This window comes from Orbicella faveolata, unplaced genomic scaffold, assembly GCF_042242905.1.
Source record: "Orbicella faveolata isolate gen_17 unplaced genomic scaffold, um_ofav_v1 contig_35, whole genome shotgun sequence".
Taxonomy (NCBI): Eukaryota; Metazoa; Cnidaria; class Anthozoa; order Scleractinia; family Merulinidae; genus Orbicella; species Orbicella faveolata.
Genome location: NW_028301564.1, coordinates 12863816 through 12876718, shown reverse-complemented (window position 1 = coordinate 12876718; position 12903 = coordinate 12863816). Strand labels below are relative to the sequence as shown.

The following is a 12903-nucleotide window of genomic DNA, read 5'->3' as shown; positions in this document are numbered from 1 at the left end:
TTTGGTTAAGAGTTCACTTGTTAATTTAATTCAGTTCTATTCTTCTCAAACACGCCTTAGCAATAAAGGAACGTGGCAAGCCCTTATAACTGTCTGCTCATAGGGGTTTTTCGCGTTAATGGGGTGTTTTACGTTGACTTATAGTGATAGAGAAAACATTTTCCACTCTACAAACGTGTTATAAACAAGTTTAAGTTCTACCTAAGATCTTGGTGAACTTTGGGATCGAAAATGAACTCGAAGGACTCTTTTACTTCGAATCTCTCAAGTCTCTCTAAGACAAGGACACATTCATTTGACTTTTCTAGACATCTTTGTGCCAGTCCAAGACCTAAAGCATTAACGGAGAAAAGGCCTTCGAAGTCTTTCAGCGACACAGATGCCATGGGACTTCTTGGTCGAACAGCTCACGGCAGATATCAAGACTTTAACGAAAGAAAGCCAAAGTTTATCAGGCAGCCGACGACCCGCGTCGAAAGAGTGTCGCAAAAACAAGTTTACAATACGGATGACTCGTTTCACAGAAAGTACGGCAATAAGAACGAAAGGCTAGACTTGCAAACTTTGCCACCAACAACGCAATTGGTGAACAGTCCTGTAAATTCAGTTCTACATGATGACGTGAACGTCGACGACGATGCGCGGTCATTTTGCGATTCTGTCTCGTCGATCGCTTGTAGTAACATGACCAACGCTGATATAGACAAAGAAAGAAAAAGGAAAAATCACCCCTCGGAAAAGATTGCCAAGTTTGATGTTATCGAAACATGGCTCCAGCAATTGCCCAAACCAGTATTTTAGATTATCTTAAAAGAACCAAGCTAACTTCATATAAAAGTTGCTCAGTCAAATGTGGTATCACATACAGTGTACATCTCCAGCCAGGTGGAACAATCAAACCCAGTAGAACTTGTACAAGCAGCTAAATTATTATAGTTACACGGATGGTTTTCAGGAATCTTAAAGCCGTTATCATGATTAAGACATCGACATTATTTTTAACGATGATCATGAAGAATCATATCTTAAACTTGTAAAAATTGCGAAACGTAAACATCAACTTTTGTTTGCGGCTACAGGGTTCATGTGTTTTGCACGGTAGCAAGATCGAAATTTCTCGAAGGTCAATGACAAACGTATGCATAGCGGGCTGTAGTCACGAACGCTACTTGTGATGAGCACTACAGTACTAAGAATTTTTTAGGAGTAATATCGAGGCTTGCCCAGAAGTCGAGCTTCTGACGCCGAGCTCGTAACTAAAAAAAAAAAATTCCGCGACGATCAAACCCAAGGGGCAAAGACCGTGGGAAGGTAGTGGAGGGAAGGACTTTGAGAAAGTCTACACTAGGGGTTTCTACAGGCTTGGCAAAATTTAGAAACAACCCTGCCCTGGTGTTGCGGTGGACATTAGATCACATTTCAAACTACTGAAATGAGTTTAATTTCCGATTATTTTCTACTTCATTTCTAATGAAAGCTTACTTATATGATTTCAACTGAACATTAAAGTAATTTATAAATCTAAAATGAGAATCATTTAAGGCATATTGAAAATCAATGTAGGTATGAACCAATTTTAACTTATTTTGTCGCTTGTAATTGATCTTTTATTTTGTTGAAATAATGTCATCTTCAGTCCTGTGACTGTGGGGTTTTTATTATTTCTCTTGTATTTGTATGCCTTTGCAAAATATTATTATCAGTTTGAATTTTCCATCCATTCAAAACTAATTTTGCTCATCATAAATAATTGTACATACATAACAAATCCTATATTAAGCTAATTAATGATAAGAATTTTGAACGAAATACACTCAAAATCAAATATCAGGTAATCTATTTATCATAACTTTATTGTCATATATGTTTTGAGTACTTTTATAGTTCGTTCAAATATTATAACGGAATAAATAAAATGTTCCTTTATTGAGTTTCTTGGTTTTTCAAACGACTCTCAGTTTACACACGGTTGTTCATTTTCTGCAACTGTTCGAAGTATTAGAGACAGTGCTTAGTTTGTTCTAAGGGAAGGGTAAATGTATTGTGAATTGTTAAAAAAAGTGTTTTGATATAGCTCATCAAATGAGGTGCGACATCACTGCTGTCGATCACACTGTCACGACCACTCGCTATGATTGTTTTGTGCCGAATTGAATTGTCCAAGGCAAATTATCTGTATTGATTCTTGACCCTATTAACAGGAAATTTTAAAAAAGTCGGCACAGGAAACTGTCAGTCACGTCCAGCGTTAGTAATACCCACGAATACGTTTTCACCGAAAAGCTCTTCTCAATATGATTAATATTGTGAACGGGCGGTAAGGTTACTTCATCAAGTTTTCGTAGCTCGTGTAAAGTAAGAAAGATTTCCTTCAATACGTTCTTCGCAGTAATCTTAGCGGAATTTCCCTTAAAGTAGTGGAATGTATACGCTCAGTTTCCTCAACAAGTTCCTTGTTGAGCCGTTATCACAAGCAAGTTTTGCTACTGACTTAACTCCGCAGGTTTCCTAACACATCAGTTTTTTAATTAAAAACTTTTCATGCAAAAATCCATTTTTTATTGCCTGCATTAGCCAAGTAAGCTTGCCAAATTATCCTTAAGTCAATTGTACCCACTCAACCTCCCACGACCGTGTCTATTTTAGTCTCTTATATAACGGTGGACAACAGATTGTCAATTTGAACAGCAAGTCTCCTCAAAATTACAGAAAAATAGATCTCCTCTATCCGCGAATTTTGTACTCACTGCCTCAGCAAAATATAATCAATTCAACTTTGTGTTCAAAACTATTAAAAGATTTGTTCTGATCATCTCCGTCAGACGCACATTCAGTCAGCTGCGACAAATTTAGTTTCGTTATCTATTATCCACGCCATTTATCAACAATTCAACGGGAGAGCAATCTTAATAAAGCAACAAGGAAGTTTAAAAAGCCACACGGCATCCTTTGGTGAAGAGGCACTTTTAGCAATCAAGTACGTTGATAATCGTTGTTTAAGGTGGCTGAACACAGTTTTTGATGCCTGTGTTCATTCACCTTTTTCTCTAAAACCCTTGATCCTTCAGTCGCAAAAAATGGCAGCAAGCAAGTTAACATCACAAACTTTGGTTTTTTGATGGTTAAGCTGACGTATGTGCCGTTGTCATGGTAACATGAATAAATATAAACAGGCCTTTAAAATCGGTTTTGTTTATTTATAGAAAATCTAGTCATTAGATTTTCTTTATAATTTGCATGCAACAAGCTTGTAACGATTCTCACAAGTTAACACCATTTTGCTAATGATTTAACAGAGAGATCTTTAATTATCCCTTGTTGAAGGTTCACTGGAATATCTATAATTTCCTTTGTTAAAGTTCAATCATTTTCAATACTCCAGTTACTTATTTCCTTAAGTATTTTCGTGCCAAATTTCGTGAAATTCTAATGAGTGGTTTTCGAGTAATAGGCGTATTTCCGAGAGTGCGATTTTCATTCAATCGCAATTTTTTGAATTACTACGCATGCGCTGCATTTAACTGGGTTCTTTCGGTAACAAAGAAAAAGCTGAGAATTGCTGGGTTCTTCGCAGCGTTACCTTTCCTAACATATCTTTGTAACAAAAGACTAAAGCCATCAATACTCTTGGTTTAATTATAGAGAAAAATAACGCAGATAGTAAATGAAATGATCGCTCTATTGACGACATGCTTGTTTTTAGCAATCCTTGTGCGTGCGCTGAATGACATCAGCAAAAGCGCGCCACCTTAATGCCTGTCCATCGTTGAACTCACTTACGTAATCAGTATTAAACAAGAGAGATCGGTCTTACCACATTCGCAAACACCGAGGAGAAAGCTGAAAATACGACGCGCCGCGGAATATTCTTGGCAATCCTAGAAGTTTTTGGAAACGTGGTAACACACCCGAGTGTTTGATATATCTTCCTATGCAGTCGAAACTAAAACACTGTCAAGGTTACTGATTTCTTTGGTTTAACATAGGCAAGAAGCACGTTTTCTTTTAATGATTGTTATTGTGAACGAGCAGTAAGCTTACCTCATCAAGTTTTCGTAGCTCGTGTCAGAGTAAGAAAGATTAACTTCAATATGTTCTTCATTGTATACGTAGCGGACTAAACGTTGTGGAATAAGTTCAGTTTCCTCAACATGGTCCTTTTTGAGCCGTGACCACAAGCAAGTTTTGCTACTGACTTGACTCTCGGGTCTCCTAACACATCCGTTTTTAAATAGGAAACTTTCCATGAAAAAAAAATCCATATTTTATTGCGTACATGAGCCAAGTAAACTTGCCAAATTGTCGTTAAGTTAATTGTACCCGCTCAACTTCCCACGACCGTGTCTATTTTAGTCTCTTATATAACGGCGGACAACAGATTGCCGATTTGAACAGCAAGTCTCCTCAAAATTACAGAAAAATAGATCTCCTCTATCCGCGAATTTTGTACTCACTGCCTCAGCAAAATATAATCAATTCAACTTTGTGTTCAAGACTATTAAATGATTTGTTCTGATGATCTCCGTCAGACGTACATTCAGTCAGCTGCGACAAATTTAGTTTCGTAATCTATTATCCACGCCATTTATCAACAATTCAACGGGAGAGCAATCTTAATAAAGCAACAAGGAAGTTTGAAAAGTCGCACGACATCCTTTCGTGCTGAAGCGCTTTCAGCTATGAAGTACGTTGATAATCGTTTAATACCTGTCCATCGTCGAACTTATGCCACTTATGTAATCAGTACTAAACAAGAGAGACCGCTCTTACCACATTCGCAAACACCAAGGAGAAAGCTGAAAATACGACGCGCCGCGTAATATTCTTGGCAATCCTAGAAGTTTTTGGAAAAGTGGTAAAAAACTCCAGTGTTTGATATATCTTCTCAGTCGAAACTAAAACACTGCCAAGGTTACTGATTTCTTTTGTTTAAGCGGGGAGGCGGGGGAGGGGGAGGGGAGGGGTTAACATGAATTTAAGTGAAATTTTAGGAAGGTTAAAGAGGGATTAAAAGGAAAAAAACAGTTTTGGAACACCACCAGACAGTTGAACGCCCCCGAAAGGGCACCACAGGTTGGTGGACAACTGTTTGGTGTACGTCTATCAATTTTTAACTTTAAATTCTGATTTTAGAATAACATCAAATTTTCAAAATTTCATTTTTCCATAAGTTTTATTAATCCCTTGAGAAAACCTATTTATCCCCAAATATACCCAAAAATCGCCAAAAAAAAAACTTACAAACCAGCCCAAAACGTAGATATGTGGGATGAGCAGAGAGATTTTTTGACTGCTTGAGACGTGAACGATATATTTGCGTTAAAACTATAATACCGCCTTGTAGGCACGAAGCACGTGCAAGAGTTTTTTTATTTTAGTTTTTCATTGCTTTCTTTTTTGTAAACGAAAAGCCTAAGGAACATTTCAGTAGATTCTTAACTGTAATGGTCAGGTAAGACCAATACGTTCTATCAACGTTCTATTATTTTAACAACTCGATCAGTAGCTTAATATATTTGGTTGAACTAATATGGTACTGTTCCCTCCGAGACAATAAAAGTCTTGGAGTCTGCGCTGATAGAAAAAGGTTAAGCATGACGCTTACCGAAAAAGGGCAAAAGGCAATAATAACCTCTTATCTTGTGCTCTTTTCTATTAATCCTAACATGAATCAAACAAAAATAGAAAGAGGTCTCCTATTATTCAACGTAGATACAAGTATATTCACTCTACTATACACACAGCTTAGGAAAGACAGCAAAAGTTAAATTTTTTGGCTTTTGCCGTTTGCCTTAAATGTCAGGTTCAACCTTCTTATTAACAGCAAACGGTAAACGGCAGATTGGTGTTGATTCTGGAGAATTTCCTCAACCTCCTTAAGAAAGAACTAATTTAATAATAATAACAATAATAACAATAATAATAATTATTATTATAATTATAATAATAATAATAATAATGCTTTAGCTTTTACTTGCCTGAATAATAATAATAATTATAATAATAATAATAATAATAATAATAATAACGTAAACGTGCCGAATTGTTTTAGCCGAGGGATAACCCTCTACTAACAGAGGACACCTATTTAAAAAGAAATAACAAAGCCTAAGAAAAATAATTTAGTTATATTTTTGATTAATAATAATTTAGTCTATTTACAAATTACAAAACCTACGAATAATTTAAAAATTAGTCTACTCACATGTTAAAAAACCTACGAATAATTTAAAAATTAGTTTATTTACAAGTTTCATAAAAAGTACTTAACAATGAAAAAAAAGATAAAAGCATTTAGAAAACCTAATTAATCATTGCATAGATTGTAGCTTCAACATCCCTCATCCAGTAGGCATTGTCACGCACTAGCACGGTCATATTCTGTTGCCACCATTGATCACAGCTTTTTCGATTTTGATGAGAAAACAATTAAAATTAAATTAATATCGATTTTAATAGCCATTTAAACGAGAAGGCTATTTAAACTGATTCCTTAATTATCTTAACCCCGGCAGAGAGAGTCTTGACTATCAATATGCATAGTTTCTTAACAAGTTGTATCGACGATTTGTACGTTCGTTTCAACAATAACGTTTCTTAACAAAATTTACATTTCTGGCCTTAATCGTATCTATAACTGAACAAAATTCTCGATCATGATTGGTTCTCCGCACGCCTGTTTGTCACGTAATCGGCGCGCCATTACGTGGGTGTCCAATTACAGGAATCCAATTTGAACTTTTTGTAATTGGATACCTGCAATTGGATAACCACGTGACTCGCACAACAATTCTGCTCGCTTTAATGGCTTCCTTCGCACTGTTTCCTACAGTTTTCAAAACTTATGAAAAGCGTTACAGACGTTTCCGCTCAAAAGAAGTCCTGAAAAGACATTTTTAAATTCGAAATTTGTCATAGATACGATAAATTAGTAATTGGACCTCGTGCCGAACAATTCAAGGAGTAATCGTGCTAGTAATTTCAAATCGCCCTCGCGCTTCACGCTCGCCCGATTTTGAAATTACTCGCGCGATTACTTCTTCAATTGCACTCCACTCGGTCCAATTACTATTACTAATCACATTACTTCTCGGTTTTCTGATTTGATTTCTATATTTTTCAAATAATTTAACAACACGCTATCACTGATTAACTATCACTGTTCGTTAAAATTCAAGGACTGTATTACGTCAGTCGCTATTATAAATGTAATGGCAGTAGCTTGACTTTAACACTGGTAAGGACACAGAGAGCAAGGATTACGTAAATCGGAAAAGATTGCGCCATGATTTACATCATCAAGTGGTGGTTTTATAATTTACCCAGTTCATTTCTTAAGCCGGGTTTAAGAGGATTTTATCTGAGGTTAACCTTAAAATATTGAGCATTTTTGCTTCAGAAAGATTATCTTGCTTTGAGAGAACAAATCTGTGAGTTACTAAAGCAGCAAGGATAGAAAAATTCGCAAAAAACTGATCAAACTAAGGGAATTGTGTGTAAACAACGCTTGGTATGAATTTTGAGACACTGACGTAATTAAGATCTGTTTCGCAGGTTGCCCAATTATAGCGTTAGAAATCTATCACGCGACCAGTTAAAATTCAGTTATTAATTTAAATTCTGTAAATTTTGCAACGTCGCAAATAATGTGTATGGATATATCAAAACGGCAACTTGCCGATGACGTAAAATCCACAGATTCTAAAAAGAACTCGGTGGAGTAACTTTAACTGTGTAATACACATCTATTAACTGATCTGCTCGAAAATTTCAAAATAAAGTTATTTCTTCAGTAAACAAGCCGCTTAGAATAAACCGAGGCCAGTCAAAATACGGTAACAAGAAATCTACGTTACAACAATCATTTGACGAATATCAAATTTAGTAAATCAACGTTTGTGTAATTACGATAATGTTTACGTGTTTGATATCACCAATCACCTGTCGAAAGGTCACTCGCTATATTTAGCGGCACTCTTTCGAGTCGAATGAATGGCAACGCGTTTCAATACTCTCATTCTTGGGTTTTTTGTGTGTTTTGTTTTTGTTCTGGTTTGACTGTTTTTTTACCGTCGATATGCCTGCAAACAATATTCTTGGAAGTAGAGACCAAATATATGTCACCAAACGATTCGAGTTGACAAGTGGTTTTCTCAGAAATGTCTGAAGTCACCGTGACCAAGAACACTTATCCAAGTATGATGCATGACGTCATCTCAATGTCAATCAAAAGTGAAGTTTCGATTTGCTGACTTTCCGGGTCGAAAATAAGATTTAAAAACTTGGAACAGTCGACGGTTGCTGAAATTGAGTTCTCTCCAGCGGGAGCAATGACGAAGACAGTAAATGCAAAAACTGAACATGAGAGATCGAGTAACTGGCGATCTAAGAGAGAAAATTGTTTGGCTTACTCTAGACATCTTTGCGTTACCACGAGATTTACAGATGTTATGGGGAGAAGACCTTCATCATGATCCAAAGATGCTGTGTTGACGTCGCCTCTTACGCACGCAGCTGGGTATGAACCATACGATTATTTCGGGAGAAGAAATTTAGCACTCCATAGACAAGTGAGCCGAGTCCAAGGCAAGGTGGCGAGTGAAGTGTTCAAAAGGGACATGAAATTTTACAGAAAATTCGGCACCATGCCTGCAATGCTAAAAACACACACATTAGCACCAATATCAAATAAAACAAGAAGAACAAATTGTCAAGCCAATTCAAATTCATTATATTTATGCTGCAGCGTGAACGACGATGCGAGCTCGTTCTGTGATTCTGTTTCATCAATCGCTTGCAGCAGCATTAGCCACGTGGAGAAACAGGAAAAATGGACCAAAGATGCTTGTGAGTTATCGGACAAGACCACAAAGTTTGATGCCATCGAAAAGTGGTTACAAGGTTTACCCAAGCCAGTTTTCAAGACTGGTGCAGGACATCTTTAAGTGTACAAGGCTAGCTTAAAAGTAACGCACTCCCACTTGAATTGCATGACTTTGTAAATGTCTAATTACTGTGATATCCGTAGCAAGCAGTGCGTAGTAAACTGTAGATAAGGACCTCAGTAAGTAATTTTCGATAATTTCAAGCAAACACCAAACAAGAAGACGTGCACATCATGTTTTAAGTAGGTCTCAAAAATGGACTTCGAAAAATCTTCAATGCTTCCACCTTAGTTTACATTCAGTAATCACCGGCCGTAATTTCTGTTGAGGGTAAATCTTTGTATCAATAGAAAATGTTAACATAGCGTGAAAAGACTCAGTGTTTGTCAGTCAGTCAGTCAGTCATTCTGCAGTCAGTCCGTCATTTTGCAGTCAGTTGGTCAGTCGCTCAGTTAGACAGGTAGCAAGCTAGATTGTTAGTTACTTAGCTAATTTGTTATTCTATGTAATCCATTAGGAAGTCAGGTTATTAGTCACCCTACACAAAAGAGGTAACACAGAAAAAGCCTGGCTGCGTCCTCTGATGTTAAATCTGGTGTAAAACTTAATTCATCAATCTAGATTCTAATACTTTATAATACTTTTTTCGCTGCTTATGTTCCTATGCGAAAGCAACTGATGTTTGACTCCGCTATTATCTAATTTTCTAAATATAGCGCCAGTTTCATTACGACCATGGGCTGGGTTCATAAGATCGCGGAAAACATTCCAAGCCTTTCAAAACATCAGAAGTAATAGAGTATACGGGTAGTGGCAGTTAGAAAGGTAGCCTACCAAATATGATCTCTAAACGTTGAAGATGGCTATCATCAAATGCACAAATTTATTAAAAATCAACTCTGCTTAAACCGAAGCAGCTTCTACGGTTCCATGTTGTTTACTGTTTCGGAATATTACCTTAACCACGACCTTATCTTTTGACAAATCAATAAAATGCAAAAACAAAGTTTGTGTATTTGATGATGCTTTAAAGCCATATGCGTCATCAGAGTTTATGAGCCAGTTTTTGAACCTTTAAATAAAGATCACTATTTGTGCAAGTTATCCTAATCGAGGATTGGATATGTAGCCAAGCGGAACTGTAGCTGTAGTAAATATGGAAATTCAATGTCACTATGTACCGCGGAATATGTAGCACAGCGTAAACTGCTGCTAACCAGTCACTCTGAGAACATGGAAATATTACTTGTCGTGTAAGATGACAGAGTTTCAACATCGTAACCTGTTAAGGACTTAACCAATTTACTTTTGTAGTTAGCTTTGATTCCTAATAGATTACGTCAACTTCATGTAACACTACATTTGTCAGAATTATTTAAATAATAATTATTAAAATAACTATGAACTATTTATTTCAGAGCACGTGTCAGAGATTCTCTCTTATAAGTGGGTCCTATGTTAGTCCTCGAGTTCTCGCTGAGCCAGCCAATATTAGAAACACTTTAATATCACTGACTTGTTAAGTATTCTGTTTACATCCACATTCACTCCGAATAAGCCGAATTGGTGTATGTGTAAAAAGAAACGTCTCCGACCCCTCGGAAACATTACTGTAACGAAACCACAACATCCTTTGTTGTTAAGATGTACAGGAAAAATGGCGTTACCGGGAGCAACTTGAGTTACTCCTTGGATAGAGAGGGAAAAATTTCACTTAACTTTTCAAGACATTTATGTGTAACAACAAGAATGGCAAGATCTTTGGAAAATCAAAAAACTGCAAGAAGATTTAGTTATTCTGAAACCCCGTCAACTCGCAAACGAACAGGTTCTCGGCCATTTGATAACTCCAAGGAAAAGTTTGGTAGACAGCAGAGCGCTGAAGGACCGCTATCACGAAGGCAAGTGTACAATATAGGCGAGACATTTCAGCAAAAATTAGGCCACACGAATGAAATGCAAGGGACGAACACTTTGGTATCCTCTCCTTATTGGACGAACAGAGAAGCGGTTCAGATGGACGATGAGACGAAGTCATTCTGCGATTCCGTTTCATCAATCGCTTGCAGCAACTATGCTAGGACTGATGTGGACAATCGAAAACACTGGAATAAAAATGACCATAAATTTCCTGACAAGATTTCAAAGTTTCAAGCCATCGAAAAGTGGTTACAAAGTTTGCCAGAACCAGGTTCATAATTAAAGGACCACTAAATGTACAGTTGGTTAAATCTCAGAGCATTTTGGATTATAAAATGCCCAGCGTAGTTTTTAGAAGCCTGGACGTGTTGGTACTAAAAAATTAGGTTTATGTGGCATACATGCCATTAGGAGCTAGGTGACCAAATAGAAACGACAGCTGTATGACTCAGCTGCAATATCGTAATGCTCGAATGCTTATAAACTGGTGATCGAGGTATTACGTATAATTAATCACTGTATCTTAACTGGATATAAACTTATGATGAAAATGTGTATGTATAATGTTTGCGACTTCAAAAGTTGTGTTAGTCTTGGAATTGGACAAGACGCCAGAGCTAAATGGTCAGTCGTCATTATCGAGAGGCATTGTTCCTATGAGTAGGTAAATTTGTTGATAACCCGCCATTAAGTCACGAAATATTTAGACGCATTGCTAAATTACATCAGCGTAAAAATGCTTCTTCCATGCGCGGTCCAAAAGCTTCAACTCAACTGAGAGTAAGTTATTTGTTGTCAATCCCAAGTAAAGGACCAAAGACGAGTAAAAGGGACAATGTAAACAATTAACTCTTATTACTCTATATTCCGTTAAGTGTTTTTCAGTATATAAATTGTCATTTTTATCATTTGTCTTGTTACCGATAAACGATTTTCTTTTCATAAATTAGCTCGAATATCAATCACGGAAACCTAAATTTCGATTAAACTAAATTAAAATTCAATCTGAAATACCTGTACCAGCATTACATCGGCATTTGAAAAGTACTAAGGAGGTAATAAACAAACTGTTGTGCTTTCTTTTTTTTTTTCTTTTGCAACGTTTCATGATGGACAGACTACCGCCACTTTATTCAGTTGAACCATTATTTATATTGGTCAAAGTGGCCATTTTGTTTACTTGAAAGCAGATGCTACTTAAAAGAATTGTCAAGTACCCCGGCTGTTTTTGTTCACATTCATAAACCAATCTGAACACTGATTATCGTTAATAATATAACGATAATTTCTAATTATTGAAACTTGGCTCTGTCTTGCTTCTTCTAAATAATGAAGACGAACGCGAAAAGATACTTCAGACTATCACCACAAAACTATGAGTTCTTTCCAAGTCCTGTGTGTTATATTTGACGAACCCTTCCTTACAGCGTCACAGGTCACTAGATCGTTGAAACTAGGATGAAACATTTACGACAAAAAGCAATTGTCTATAGAATCTTTAGTGCGAAAGCATCTAACTGCTCACGCCGAGAGCTGTGATTACTTGAAGGAAATGGATGTTATGCCAAGTGCACATATAACCGAAGGAGTGTTGTGGAAACTGGAATAGAACAGTGTCGTTTAATTTATCGCTTTTATAGGACAAGAATGCTAATTGACAACTATCAGCTCTGAGAAGGGTCTGTAGCTATACGACAAAAAGACTAAATTCATCTATGATAAATATCACTTATTTGTTTTTTCCCAAAATACCACCCGCTGGTGACTATCAAAATAAAAATGACTTTTTATTTCAAAATATTTAACCTGTTCTCTTTAGATATCGTTAGGTGCTTCCAGTTAGATTTCGTCACTTTTTTAACAGTAAAGAATTTTTATACCATTATTAAAAGGACACATATAACGTCTCGAATGAGTTGGACGAACATAGCATCTTGTACGGAGCTCTAAAAATATACTACACATAGAACTGAGGTTCAGAAAAAATCAAAGAAAGTTTGATCCCTTGTGGTATATATTTTTAGATATTGGCAGTGCGGACCAGAGCTTTGTGGGTTCTTTTGTGGTTTTCGTAAAGCGTGTAAAGAAAGGCAGAAGG

At 36.6% G+C, this 12903-nt stretch overlaps 1 protein-coding gene and 1 pseudogene across 1 annotated transcript; both read left to right on the top strand.

Moving 5' to 3' along the window:
* Window positions 1-12903, top strand: part of LOC110054725 (uncharacterized) — a 534050-nt pseudogene that overhangs the window by 190397 nt on the left and 330750 nt on the right.
* LOC149103367 (uncharacterized) lies at window positions 46-1931 on the top strand. Its single transcript, XM_089274039.1, has one exon. It carries the CDS (start codon window positions 232-234, stop codon window positions 799-801), a length of 570 nt encoding a protein of 189 aa, XP_089130165.1. The 5' UTR covers window positions 46-231; the 3' UTR covers window positions 802-1931.